Raw genomic sequence first — 15,404 nt, 5'->3', positions numbered from 1 at the left:
TACCCTACGCCCCGGAAGTACGTCCAAGACACATGGACAAGGGGAATGACGTGCTTCCGGGGTGATGAAAAGGACTTTTTATCTGACCCGGAAGTGATAAAGAATCATATGGACTGGGAATTGAAACACTTCCGGGTCTCGGACTATAAAAGGACTCTGGGAGCTCCCAGACAGCGAGCTGAGCTGGGTGGAAGGGTGGCAACACGTCTGGGTGTCGGAGGATTGATTTATTGTGTTTTGATTAGTGATTGTATGAGTTTAGTGGAGGAGAGGGTGCTTTGTGCACTGTGGCAAATTAATAAAGTCAACTATTGGACTTTTTCTTGGTGTTTGGAGTCTTGGACACGGGTTCAAGGGAGTGATAGTGCCTCTATCTGTCACAATAGATAGATAGATAGATAGATATGAGAGGCACTATATAATAGATAGATAGATATGAAAGGCAATATATAATAGATAGATATTAAAGGCACTATATAATAGATTGATAGATAGCCACAGAACATTTCAATGCTCTTCACATATCCATCTAAACTCTTTCATCTATTTTAGGGGTAAGAGGATCTTGAGCCTACCCTAGGAACATTGAGAGCAGAGCATGAACTGCCCACACTCACATATTGCATATTTAAAGTTGTCAGTCTACCTAAGCTGACACATCTTTGCATCATGGGGCAGACCAAAATACCCAGGAAAAACAACAAGTAAATACAATGGGGTCAGACAAGCAAGCCCTGCACAGACCACAACTGGATCGGGAGTTGAACCCACAACTGTGGGGCGTGGCAGCAAGTGCACTACCTATTGTTCAGCATTGCAGATTCAGCCCCAGTTGTTTACTTCTTCCCAGATAATCAATTGTTCACCTTTTATTTCCAGCAGTACGACCTCCCAACATTCCAGTTTAAAATGATTTTTATTCCATGACTTACATTTTCCAGGGTGCTCAGCCAATGATGGCTCATTTTCCTCCTCTGCCTTGTATGGTATGTCCGTGATCAACTTGTCATCCCGTATTTTGGGCTTCACATGGACAGAAGGACCCTGTGACAGGCATTCTGTGATCTGAATTGACCCATCTCTTTTTTCACTCATCTCTTTTTTCACATTTGGACACTGAATTAAACTAAAGTCACTCTTCGAAGACACGTCTCTGTTTAGAGTGTGGACATATTTATCAGCTAGACCTTCTAACTTGATACACACTTGTTCGGAAGGCTGCTTTTTCAGGCTGTGAAACTGCTGCCCCAAATCCTCATCTTCAGCATCAGAAATTCTCTGCTCAGGATCTTCCTGCTTCACGAGGAGCGCCATCTGGGCAAGAGGGAGAGGTTCCTGCTCACATTCCTCTTTCTTGACTTGACCTGTTATTGGCTCCATGGCATCTGCTAAATGCACATTTACATTCAATGTAGAATTCTCTGCTTCTCCGAGTCTGCCTTTCTCTACTTGGACCACTTCTTCTAACGTCTTGGAATCTCTGAGTGGGACCCTCGTTTAAAAAGTCAGAAACTCTTTATCGCTCTGAATAAAAAAAAAAAAAAAAAAAAGACAGCAAGAAGTAATGCATTATTATAGCCATTTAAGCTTAGAAGTAACATAAGCTAAAACATGATCCCAGGACGGAAGTAACAGAAGTGGTGCATTGTGGTCTAGCCTACATTTTTCTTAAGAGTTTCTAATTTTGACCATCTGCACGGTCAATCTATACTTGTTTACCAGATAGTATGCTGATTATTTATATTGTATGTACTTATATTGAAGTTTAAGCTACATTTCTTAGCCTTGCCTCTCTCTTTTGTAACCTTTTGCTTGTTATTTAATGCTTAGTGAGAAACACTCCTATTAGAGCCTACATTCAATGTTGTGGCCTCCACATACTGTGTTGATAAAAAAAAATATTCAAACCTTTGGAAGCTGTCACATTTAACTATTATACAATACTGAATCCGAGGGGGTTGAATGGGGCTTTCTGGGCAGCAATCAACAGAAAGAGTTTCTACTGTTCAACTGAGGGGTAGATCTCAGCAAAGTGGTCCATATTAAATACAAACATAAAGCACAAAATAACTGATTGTAATCAAATGATAACTGAAGTATTCAACCCCACCCGAGCCCCATTCATTACTGACACAGCCAATCAGCGGCTAAGCGAGTTTCTCTCTCGTTTGTCTTTCCTCTGTGCTTTCTTTCAGCTTCATGCTGTAGCCTCGTACTTTGTTCTTTTTCCAACTTGTTAACTTAGGACTGCCTTGCTGGCTCTTTGAGCTTCATGCTGTAGCCTTGCACTTCTGGGCCGGACGGACAGACAGACAGACAGACGCACACTTCCACGTGTAGACGTTTATATATACTACTCAAAACAATGAAAGGTCCACTTTTGAATGAGAGAATAGCATAAAGTCAATGAAACTTGTGGGCTCTTGATCTGGTCAGTTCAGTAGCAGAGGGGCTTGTTAATCAGTTTAATGAAATGAACAAAAGGGGCAACAATGAGACGACCCCCAAAACAGGAATGAATGGTTTCACAGCTGGAGGGAGGCCACTGACATTTTTCCCTCCTCATCTGTTTTGTCACTCGTTTTGCATTTGTCACTGGTCAGTGTCACTACTGGTAGCATGAGGCCATACCTGGACCCTACAGAGTTTGGTGGCACAGGTAGTCCAACTTCTCCATAAATACATGCCTCCCATTGCCAGAAGGTCTGTTGTGTCTCCCAGCACAGTCTCAAGAGCATGGAGGAGATTCCAAGAGACAGACAGGCAGTTGCTCTAGGAGAGCTGGACAGGGCACCTCGTAGAAGGTCCTTAACCCATAAGCAAGGATCCACCGCTATCTGATCCTTTGGGCGAGGATGAACAGGTTGAGCACTGCCAGAGCCTACAAAATGACCTCCAGCAGACAGACAGGCAGACCACTGGTGTGAATGTCTCTGACCAAACACTCAGAAACAGACTTCTTGAGGGTGGCTTGAGGGCCCCACGTCCTCTAGTGGGCCCTGTAGAGCTCAACTGGCATTTGCCACAGAATATCAGAATTGGCAGGTCTACCACTGGTGGTGCCCTGTGCTTTTCACAGATGAGAGTAGGTTCACCCTCAGCACATGTGACAGACGTGAAAGGTTCTGGAGAAGATTATGCTGCCTGTGACATCGTTCAGCATGACCACTTTGGTGGTGGGTCAGTGATGGTATATCTGGGGAGGCATATCCATGAAGGGACGCACAGACCTCTACAGGCTAGACAACGACACCTTGACTGCCATTGGACCCCCTTGTCAGACCCTATGCAGGTGCAGTGGCTCCTGGGTTCCTCCTGGTGCACCACAATGCCTGGCCTCATGTGGCGAGAGTATGCAGGCAGTTCTTGGAGGATGAAGGAAATGATCCCATTGACTGACCCCCCACACCCACTCGCCAGACCTCAATCCAACAGAACACCTCTGGGTGGGACATTCTGTTTCGGTCCTCTTGACGCCTCAGCCTGTCAAGGAGCTCAGTGATGCCCTGGTCCAGATCTGGAAGGAGATCCCAAAGGACAACATCTGTCATCTCATTAGGACGTTGTCAGGAATGCATACAAACACGTGGGGGTATTGGCATGCAAACTACTGAGTACGATTTGCAGTTGCTGCAATGAAATTTCACCAAAATGGACTCGCCTGTCTGCTGCTGTATCATTTTTTCCCCTTGATTTTTAGGGTGTCTTTGAATTCAGCCCTCTGTTGGTTGATCATTTTCATTTCCATCACACAATGTGCCATCCTTTCGTTCCTAACACTTCACCATATCAGTCCATAGCAGTAGAGAGATCCAGCAGGATTTGTTTTCCCATTGAGATTTAATGCGTTTTCAAAGAGTTAACACACACATATATACACATAGACATACAGATATATATGTTTCATTTAAAAAAATTATCCAGTTACCCCTAAAAAAGTAACAACTAAGAAGATAAAGTATGCTCTAAAACAAACTAACTTACAAAAATAAACCAAGTAATAGAAATTGAAAAGTCGGGTAAAGATCCTCAGCTCACAAGGATGGTGTCAAGGAATTCGAAATTTTTAGATAAGGAGATTCCTTACCTGAGGTGAGCGACTATTCAATGAAAAAACTCGGAGTCGTCAAGCACAAAACGAATGTGCAACCGCCATAGTGGCTTGGACACCGCGACGCTCGATGATTACGTCACAAAAACACACGTGGGCTCAAAAATGTGACGGGGTATTGGGATGTGGCTTCGTTTAATTCGACAAGATCTTCTTATTGTTGAATGATCCCTTAAAAAGGGATTAAGGCCAGTCGCGCTCGGTAATAGAGACGTTGTATGCGTCACCCCGTAGCTTGCTGCTCCTTATCAGCTAAACAGACCCGCCGCGACTGCTGCGGCAGGAGAGTTCATCAAATTCCAGTTCGTTGAGAAACAACATTTCTGAGAACGTTTCCGGCGTGTTTTTTTTTTTTATTTTTTTTTTTAGCATTTATAATGTTGCCGCTATTGCCTATGTAACATAGATCCGGCATTGAGTGGAATAAATGCTCATGCTTTTAATGAGTCGTATAATTTTGTTACAAATAACATATAAACAATTACAAAAATAAAAATAAGACGTGTCAAGGCATTTGTTAATATTTGAATACAAGTGAACTTCTCTATGAGCATTAAGCAAAACAAACCTTACAACAACTAGTGGAATCGTATTAAAACAACAAACTTCATAAGCGAATTGTGCTGCAATAATACACAGCCAATCAATATAATGGCACAGTGAAAAAAATAAAGAAAAACGTGACGATTCCATCCATCCATTTTCCAACACGCTATATCCTAACTACAGGGTCACGGGGATCTTCTGGAGCCAATCGCAGCCAACACAGGGCGCAAGGCAGGAACAAACCCCGGGCAGGGCGCCAGCCAACCACAGAACACACACACACACACACACACACACTAGGGACAATTTAGGATCGCCAATGTACCTAACCTGCGTGTCTTTGGACTGTGGGAGGAAACCCACACAGAGATGGGGAGAACATGCAAACTCCACGCAGGGAGGACCCGGGAACTGAACCCAGGAATGTGACACTTAAAATTGACTTAAAATTAGCCAAAATGCCTTGAGCATTAAAATTTTATACATTTAAAATTTTAATAATTAAAACATAACCATATAAACCTGAAAATACGAGGCACATGGATTTTACCTTCTTGCTGCCTTACAATCAATCCCCCAGTTATCCACTGATGTCTCCACACACCTGCCTTCAGATCCAATCGAGGCTATTTTACACAGGTGGGTGGGTGGATTAGTCTACGCCCACCTTGTTCACTAACCTTCCTTTTTACTTTGTTAAAGTTGCCTTTTCTCATGGGCTTTGAGGGTCAGAATGCAACAGTGACTGACATTGCACCCTTAGGTGGGTTGCTATTTTGCTATCCGTCCATATTTACCCATCCTACACTTAAATTAATGTATTCCAGTATATTCAGCACAAAATGAGAAATCGTTAGATGCTATACTGCCAGTTAGAGATGTCAAGAATTATATTATATTATATTATATTATATTATATTATATTATATTATATTATATTATATTATATTATATTATAACAACATAACATAACTGGGGCGGCATGGTGGTGCAGTGGGTAGCGCTGCTGCCTCACAGTTAGTAGACCTGGGTTCATTTCCCGTGTCCTCCCTGCGTGGAGTTTGCGTGTTCTCCCCGTGTCTGCGTGGGTTTCCTCCCACAGTCCAAAGACATGCAGGTTAGGTGGATTGGCAATCCTAAACTGCCCCGTGTGTGTGTGTGTGTGTGCCCTGTGGTGGGCTGGCACCCTGCCCGGGGTTTGTTTCCTGCCTTGCACCCTGTGTTGGCTGGGATTGGCTCCAGCAGACCCCTGTCACCCTGTAGTTAAGATATAGCGGGTTGGATAATGGATGGATATTATAACTGCCCTGAGAAGGGGCATCAGGCAAGGATGAGTCAGGGAACAGCATGTGTTCTGGTAGGGCAAACAAGCCGTCAGCTCTCTTCACTTGTACAGTTCTTTGAATGCAAGTGTGTGTGTGCATGCATGTATATTTAAATAAATGACATATCTCAAAAACTATTTGTGCAAATATTTTGCCTATTAAAAGGCCTGATCTTATGACTAAATGGAGCAAACTGTAAAAACCCTGGTTAAACTGAATGATTCCAATGGCAGCTATTGGACCTTCATGAAGCAGTTCTTGGAGGATATGGAAATAAGCACTGGACCAAAGTAGACCAAAAACGGTAGGCCTGGAGCTTGTGACAAGACAAACGTAAAGCAACTTGTTTAAAAAAGATTTTTTTTTTTTTTTTTTGGAAGTGACCCTTGAATACCTGTTGGCCATTACGGACAATGGTGCACATCCTTTACAGTGCACAGCTGGGACTTGTGTGTGTATGTGTGTATTTGATGAAGTTGTCGCTGCTTGCCTTTCGTAAGATGTTGTGAACTTCTGTAAAAAAGCTCAATTTTCCTTTTTGGGATAAGTAGGGCACGCTGCATCTAAATCATTTGTAATACAATACTGACATCTAGTGGACTTTTTGTACTTTTCTGAATTTACTTGGTATTAATTCAGAGACATACTACTATTACTACTAATCATCCATCCATCCATTTTCCAACACAGGGTCACGGGGGTCTGCTGGAGCCAATCCCAGCCAACACAGGGCACAAGGCAGGAACCAATCCTGGGCAGGGTGCCAACCCACCGCAGGACACACACAAACACACTCGCGCACCAAGCACACACAAGGGACAATTTAGAATCGCCAATCCGCCTAACCTGCATGTCTTTGGACTGTGGGAGGAAAGCGGAGCGCCCGGAGGAAACCCACGCAGATCATAATAATAATAATAAAGTGTTTTATATAGAGGGTGGAGTACCTACTTCAAGAAGACATAAATAAACAAGTGCAAAATGCAGCTGCTAGAATACTAAGGAAAAAAAATCTGAGCCCATTTCTCCAGTTTTGATGTCACTACACTGGTTACCTGTGTCATTCAGGATCTGCTTATAGTTTATAAAGCCTTAAATAATCTCGCTCCATCTTATATATCGGAATGTCTGACACTTTATATTCCAAATCATAACCTCAGATCCTCAAATGAGTGTCTGCTTAGAATTCCAAAAGCTAAACTTAAAAGAAGTGGTGAGAGTAGGCTGACCTTCTGCTGTTAGGCACCTAAAATCTGGAATAGCCTGCCAATAGGAATTCACCAGGTTGATATGGTGGAACACTTTAAAACACTGCTGAAAATACATTACTTTAACATGGCCTTCTCATTACCTCACTGTACTTAAAATCCTAATACTCTGTATATCCCACTCATTATAATAACTATTCATGGTGGCTCTAAAATTCGTACTGACCCCTACTCTCTCTTCTCTTTCTTTTCCCGGTTTTCTGTGGTGGCAATCTGCACCACCACCACCTAATCAAAGCACCGTGATGTTCCTACATTGATGGATTAAAAGCCAGACTTCTGCATGACCGTCATCATCAAGTCCTTCCAAGAGAACCCTGAATCCAAAGAGGACTGATCACTAATGTTAGGTAGAATGCCCAGAGGGGACTGGGTGGTCTCGTGGCCTGGAACCCCTGCAGATTTTATTTTTTCTCTCCAGGCGTCTGGAGTTTTTTGTCCTCCCTGGCCATCGGACCTTACTCTTATTCTATGTTAATTAGTGTTGTCTTATTCTAATTCTTACTTGGTCTTTTATTTCTCTTGTCTTCATCATGTAAAGCACATTGAGCTCCATTATTTGTATGAAAATGTGCAATAGAAATAAATGTTGTTGTTGTTCAACCACTACCAATGTGAAGCATTCACCGGGATGACCCGACGGCTGCCATTACTGCGTCAGTACGCTCACCACACATCAACTATTAAGGAATGGGTGGCGAAAGGTTAAGAAAGCCAACTAGAGTGTTATTAGGGGATAAGAATGGACAAGGCTATGGTGGCCAATTCAGAAAGCACATCAACATACACCCTAATCCTTTAGAAAGATGGCCAAGTATCTTTTATAACCACTTAGAGACAGGACCTTGCATTTACATCTCACCCAGCACTCTTAAAAATAATAATGGATCCTCGCACTTCACACGCACACACACACAAAAAAAAAAATCGGCCAATGGTCCTGTTCTTCATATATGAAGCTGATTAGTTGGGCTTTGAAAAGGTTCCTGATATGTTAGGCAGGCATTGTGGTTAAGGGTTTGGATGTTGTGGGTTCAAATCCCAGGATTATGTGCAAACCACTTCACCAACTGTATCTCTCAAATACATAAAGGTGTCAGCTAAATACAAACCGGATTCCAAAACAGTTGGGACACTATACAAATCGTGAATAAAAACTGAATGCAATGATGTGGAGGTGCCAACTTCTAATATTTTATTCAGAATAGAACATAAATCACGGAACAAAAGTTTAAACTGAGAAAATGTATAATTTTAAGGGAAAAATGTGTTGATTCAGAATTTCATGAAATCCCAAAAAGTTGGGACAAGGCCATTTTCACCACTGTGTGGCATCTCCCCTTCTTCTTACAACACTCAACAGACGTCTGGGGACCGAGGAGACCAGTTTCTCAAGTTTAGAAATAGGAATGCTCTCCCATTCTTGTCTAATACAGGCCTCTAACTGTTCAATCGTCTTGGGCCTTCTTTGTCGCACCTTCCTCTTTATGATGCGCCAAATGTTCTCTATAGGTGAAAGATCTGGACTGCAGACTGGCCATTTCAGTACCCGGATCCTTCTCCTACGCAGCCATGATGTTGTGATTGATGCAGAATGTGGTCTGGCATTATCTTGTTGAAAAATGCAGGGTCTTCCCTGAAAGAGACGACGTCTGGATGGGAGCATATGTTGTTCTAGAACCTGAATATATTTTTCTGCATTGATGGTGCCTTTCCAGACATGCAAGCTGCCCATGCCACACGCACTCATGCAACCCCATGCCATCAGAGATGCAGGCTTCTGAACTGAGCGTTGATAACAACTTGGGTTGTCCTTGTCCTCTTTGGTCCGGATGACATGGCGTCCCAGATTTCAAAAAGAACTTTGAATCGTGACTCGTCTGACCACAGAACAGTCTTCCATTTTGCCACACTCCATTTTAAATGATCCCTGGCCCAGTGACAACGCCTGAGCTTGTGGATCTTGCTTAGAAATGGCTTCTTCTTTGCACTGTAGAGTTTCAGCTGGCAGCGGCGGATGGCACGGTGGATTGTGTTCACTGACAATGGTTTCTGGAAGTATTCCTGAGCCCATTCTGTGATTTCCTTTACAGTAGCATTCCTGTTTGTGGTGCAGTGTCGCTTAAGGGCCCGGAGATCACGGGCATCCAGTATGGTTTTACGGCCTTGACCCTTACGCACAGAGATTGTTCCAGATTCTCTGAATCTTCGGATGATGTTATGCACAGTTGATGATGATAGATGCAAAGTCTTTGCAATTTTTCGCTGGGTAACACCTTTCTGATATTGCTCCACTATCTTTCTGCGCAACATTGTGGGAATTGGTGATCCTCTACCCATCTTGGCTTCTGAGAGACACTGCCACTCTGAGAAGCTCTTTTTATACCCAATCATGTTGCCAATTGACCTAATTAGTGTTTATTGGTCTTCCAGCTCTTCGTTATGCTCAAATTTACTTTTTCCAGCCTCTTATTGCTACTTGTCCCAACTTTTTTGGGATTTGTTGACACCGTGAAATTTTGAATCAACATATTTTTCCTTTAAAATGATACATTTACTCGGATTAAACGTTTGATCTGTCATCTACGTTCTATTACAAATAAAATATTGACATTTGCCTTCTCCACATCATTGCATTCAGTTTTTATTCTCAATTTGTTTAGTGTCCCAACTTTTTTGGAATCCGGTTTTGTAGAAAGTAATAACGTGTAGAAAGAAGAAATATTTAATGTATAATATAAGGTACTAACAGATCAAGAAAATCTGAACTCAATCCGTGTTATTTTCATTTTAAGATCATGTGCTTCTTTGAATTATATGTCTATAAATATAAAATCCAACGCATGTCTGTCTGTCCGCTTTTCACGAGAGAACTGTTTAACGGATTTAGATCGAGTATGTATAAATTACAAGAAAGTCCACTAGATGTCAGCATTGTACTACAAATAGTTTAGATGTGCAGTTTATATGCACAGTAGTTTTAAATGTTTAGATGTAGTGTAATTTATTTGTATCAAGAGGGAAATGTTTTACAAAAGGTAAAACATTCATAACATACAAATAGCAACAACCCTTCAAATACACACAAAAAATGCCAAAATGAAAGGAAAAGACTTTTCTAAAAATAAGAGTGCTGTCGAAATGGCATCGAGACGTTATGAAGGCGTCTTGCAGTTACGTGTATGAAGCAGCTCAAGACACACTTCTGCTGAAGTCCTCCATGCTGCCTTGCCATGGACAGGACGTGCAGAATTGTTCATAATGGCCATTAGTCTTGTCTTCATTCTCTCTTCCGCTACTGCGTTTCATAACTGAGCCTGCTTTGTTTAACCAGCGCGTGGATTCGGTGGGAAGCTCGTGAGGTAATTAATGCGATCAGTCCGGCATATACCACACTGACCATCGTCAAGTTCTGTAGGGCATATCAAGGATGTTACTTCCCACGCCGAAGGACCTAGACGGTTACTTACCAGTTTTACGGTAAAGTTAAATAAATTAAGGTTAGTGTTCCTAAACATTTATTAGATTAGATAAGATAAACTGTATTTGTCCCATGGGGAAATTTAAATGCATACAGCAGCAGAAACGTAAAAAACAAGAATAGAGACACACAAGACGGATTATACAGACAATCGATCGATCAATAGGTAAATACATAAACTTAACGAGATCATCGGATTGAAGAGTATATGTCTACTGCACCTACATTATCATAATATTGCTCAACCAGATAAATACTATTAATACAGACAAATAAATAATACACCCAAATAAAATACAATGCAATCGCTGAATTTGCTTTTTGAAAATTAAAAAATATAATATTTTGTGAAAGAAGGTGCCAAGCTGCAATTTTTGCACTTTATATTTTGCTAATATGTAACATTTATTCTATAATATATACAATTACATACATATAAATACATGTATTTTATAATATAACACTCTATTCAAGGTGCATATTTAGTTCTACATTGCTCGTGACATTCTAACACAGCCAGAGAAGCAGTGCTCTGTACAAATATTGTACATTTCAGCTTTTGAATGCTAACTTTTGTATTTTTGTTGGTTTGTATTGTTTTTACCAAATAGTTTTGAGGTGGCACGGTGGTGTAGTGGGTAGCGCTGCTGCCTTGCAGTTAGGAGACCCGGGTTCGCCTGTGTGGAGTCTGCATGTTCTCCCCGTGTCTGTGTGGGTTTCCTCCCACAGTCCAAAGACATGCAGGTTAGGCGCATTGGCGATCCTAAATTGTCCCTACTGTGTGCTTGATGTGTGGGGGTGTGTGTGCCCTGAGGTGGGCTGGCACCCTGCCTGGGGTTTGTTTCCTGCCTTGCACCCTGTGTTGGCTGGGATCCAGCAGACCCCCGTGACCCTGTAGTTACGATATAGCGGGTTGGATGATGGATGGAAAACTAGCTTTGGTATAAGCAAACCTGTTTATTTCTTATTAATAACTTTGAACTATAAAATGATACTGGAATAAGTATAATTGACAACCTAAAAAGGTTATAGCTAAGTAACTCAGTGAGGTGCATTTTTTAAAAAGTTTATTAAACAATTATTAAAATATTATGCTATACTGACACGTTCATTTAACATAATATAATTAATTTAACAGAGAATGAAAAGGTTTCATTCATTTTATATAAAACTATCATGTTGTTTCAGGATATATTAATTTTGTGCATTAATCATAATTAAATCATTTTTGATAAAAAAAAAACAACAACAATTTTATTAGGCGCAACCGATGTAGCAGACTGTTAGAAGGGGCAGCGCTAATATTGGTGCAGAAATCCTTTTTTTGGGTTAGTTGACAGCACGTGTAGTGAAAGTCCTCTGTGCTGAATAGGACTTCAATTGTACAGGTAGAGTAAGAAGGCGTGAGCAGCTGCATTAATGTGCACCTTCTTGTATCATTTATTTTTATATGTTTAAAATGTTACATTGCTTAAAGTGTAATGCTAATCGTTTCAGTTAAAAAAAAGTTTATTTGCATCGGTGCAATGCACACTCTGAAATAAATGGCATGTCAGATTAAAATAAAAAAAAAAATATGTACATCTTCTTACTGTACCTGTACACCTGAAGTCCTATTCAGCACAGAGTACTTGTACTACATGTGTATATCTCATTGTCAACTAACAACCCACCCCAAAAAAAAGAATTTCTGCACCCTGATTGGCGCTGCCCCTTCTAACAGTCTGGTTTGCAATTAATGACTAAACATTGCATGTTAAATTGTAAAGTACTGTGGAGGGAAAAATTAAAAAGTGTCATTTGTACTACAATATACTGTAACTGTAGTGGTGTCCCGGGACAATTGTCATGATAGTCCTGTGCAACGGGGGTAATGTGTCTCAGCCCGCTGTCCCATTTTGTGTGCAGAGCGACCTGCGCAGGTATATAAAGTCAGGTTTTCTGGAGGTGGGAGTCGCTGTGTGGGTTTACATGCCAATGAAAACAGCCCAGTGCAGTCGGCTCGGTGCTTTAACTGGTGCTGAAAGTGGGCAAAGTGAAGGGACCACAGTGATAGTTTAAAGATAGATAGATAGATAGATAGATAGATAGATAGATAGATAGATAGATAGATAGATAGATAGATAGATAGATAGATAGATAGATAGATAGATAGATAGATAGATAGATAGATAGATAGATAGATATGAAAGGCACTATATAATAGATAGATAGATAATGAAAGGCATCTATTTGTAAATCTGACTCTGAAGGACTCACCTCCTCACCAGCCATGAACCTCACCGCACGTCACTGACATGAACATGAATAAAAGAATCAAGAATGATCTTTATTTTTGATGATACTAATTTTACATCGCTCTGTTTACTTGTTTAAAAAAATACTATTTCCTGAATAGTACTTTAAATGATAGATATCGAATAAGAGTTGTTAAAAAAAACCCTAGACCAAAAACGTTACTTTCGTATCAGAAGGAGCCTCTTATTCGAAACGGGAATTCGCACTAGCGGCTAAAGTGCGTGGTACTCAATGGTGTTGCGTCGTCCAATGAAAACTTGGGAGCGCTAGTTCGCAAGTATTTCTGGGATTTGAAGTCCGGTTTTCGTGAACTTAACGTGCGCAGGCGCATTGGCAGTAGAAAACTGCTCAGAGTCGCGTGCGGATGAGGTCGATGTTTCGCTTTGTGTGGATTTCTAAGTAAGCGGGAAGGCTGTCGCTTCGAGAAGTGTTCCAAAAGTCGAACCCGAAGTACATCGTACGAGTACAACGGTGGTGTTTCATGTGCGAGCATGCCGAGGCGCCTATCACGCGCCAGGTGCGAGACTCAAGGAGACTGAGAGGGTGTAACGGGCAAAAGGAGCAGAGCGTGAAAGGACGAGGCGCATGAGTGGTGGCAGTGCCGGTATGCGCGATTAGCGCAGTTTAAGAAGACGCCACCGTTCGCCCAGGTATGTTAGCAACACAAAGTGATTCGTTTGCGCAAACCAGTTTGCTTGTTTTTCAGTCTGCAAGAAGAGAACATTTTGCTGGATGACCTGTCAGGAAGAGAGAGTGAGAGAGAGAGAGAGTGCTAGGCTGGAATGACAGGACCATCGGGATTCGTCTTTTATTGTTGAGGTTCCTCTTAGAGTCAGTGTGATGATGTCTCCTCCCGACTTGATTATTGGTTTTGTTTTTCTCACCAAAAATGTCCACACGGCAGTATTTTGCAAATCTGTAAATACAGACTTTTTTATATATAGTTGTCAGATTGTACATCATTCATGTTGTATCTGTCAACGTAATGCTATCTGTGACAGAACTCCATTTTAACATGATAAGGTGACAGTTCAAGGCTTCCAACAACACATGTAGGAATGAAAAGATGCGACATTGAATATCCTCCTGTAAAACAACATCTGCAGTTATGCGCACTCAGTCCTCGTACACATAGGGAGAACATGCAGACTCCGTACAGACTCTAACCAGGCCAGCAATCAAACTCAACCTCACTGGGCAGTGTGATAGGGACAGTAGCTGTGCCTCATCACTCCGACCATGTTGAAACATCAGGACTAATAAATAACTAAAATGTATACGTGTAACAATAGCTCGTGCAATAGCGCTGATTGCGGTCTGCTTACTCGGTCATTGCAATAATACCAGCAGCAAGCAAGAAAGCAACATTTCTTCTAAAGTTATTTTTTTTTTTTTGAGGAGGGGCTGAGACTTGTTTCAGAAGTCATGGTCATGGGTATCTCCTCTTGACTGTGGAGAAAGGGTAGGATACCATTAGTAGCAGTGCCCCCTCTTGGTCTGGAATAGTATTACTTACCTCACTTGAGTTTGTCTGGAGAACACTCGGTGTGCATACGTTACTTATATATATATATATATATATATATATATATATATATATATATATATATATATATATATATATATATAACAGGCAAAGTCCTCACTCACTCACTCATCACTAATTCTCCAACTTCCTGTGTAGGTAGAAGGCTGAAATTTGGCAGGCTTATTCCTTACAGCTTACTTACAAAAGTCGGGCAGGTTTCATTTCGAAATTCTAAGCATAATGGTCATAACTGGAACCTATTTTTCTCCATATACTGTAATGGACGTTAGCTCGACGGCCGTGGGGGGCAGAGCTGCGTGTGAGCATCATCACGCCTCCCGCGTAATCACGTGAACTGACTGTGAACGAGGCAGTCGTAGAAAAGGAAAGAGCTCCCAAAGAGCGAAGAAGAAAGGCCGAATACTTTGTTCGCGAGATACAAGTTTAATGAGAGAAGACACGAGTGTATAAATGAGACTTTGGATCACTTTGTAATGGAGTTAAAATTGCTGTAGCGAGAAACTTTAAGTGCGGGTCTTAGGTAACATTAAATAAAAAGCCGTGGACATCGCAACATCACACAAGAGAGCAGCTCCGTGAACTGACTGAACGCAGATACGAGTGATCACTTCCATGCATCAAACCTATTCAAAAAACGCATTACACAATTGACAAGGTAATTGCTTTATATGTCGTTCGTTTATAAAAGAGCGAAGAAGCTGTGTAAAGGCTGCTTCACAAAAAACCAGCGGAGCATCTTATATGAGCAGGCAGTCCGCTAAAGAAGGGAATCAATAAATATCAATAATCGTAATAAAAGAACAAAAAATAACATACAAGCCGCGGA

At 41.4% G+C, this 15,404-nt stretch overlaps 2 protein-coding genes across 2 annotated transcripts in view; one reads left to right on the top strand and one right to left on the bottom strand.

Annotated features, from left to right (window-relative positions):
- Positions 1 to 4,358, bottom strand: part of LOC120528122 (zinc finger protein 260-like) — a 6,941-nt gene extending 2,583 nt beyond the window's left edge. Inside the window, exons 1-2 of the mRNA XM_039752166.1 lie at positions 4,088 to 4,358; positions 933 to 1,524 (exon numbers count right to left, since the gene is read on the bottom strand). Coding sequence (XP_039608100.1) covers positions 933 to 1,380 — 448 coding nt within the window. The 5' untranslated portion in view covers positions 1,381 to 1,524; positions 4,088 to 4,358. The remainder of the gene's footprint in view (positions 1 to 932; positions 1,525 to 4,087) is intronic.
- LOC120528887 (zinc finger protein 665-like) overlaps positions 1 to 15,404 on the top strand; it is a 61,618-nt gene that overhangs the window by 36,787 nt on the left and 9,427 nt on the right. The window lies entirely within an intron of this gene.

The sequence above is a fragment of the Polypterus senegalus genome, chromosome 4 (genome assembly GCF_016835505.1).
Source record: "Polypterus senegalus isolate Bchr_013 chromosome 4, ASM1683550v1, whole genome shotgun sequence".
In the NCBI taxonomy this organism is placed as follows: domain Eukaryota; kingdom Metazoa; phylum Chordata; class Cladistia; order Polypteriformes; family Polypteridae; genus Polypterus; species Polypterus senegalus.
This window is presented reverse-complemented; position numbering and strand designations above follow the sequence as displayed.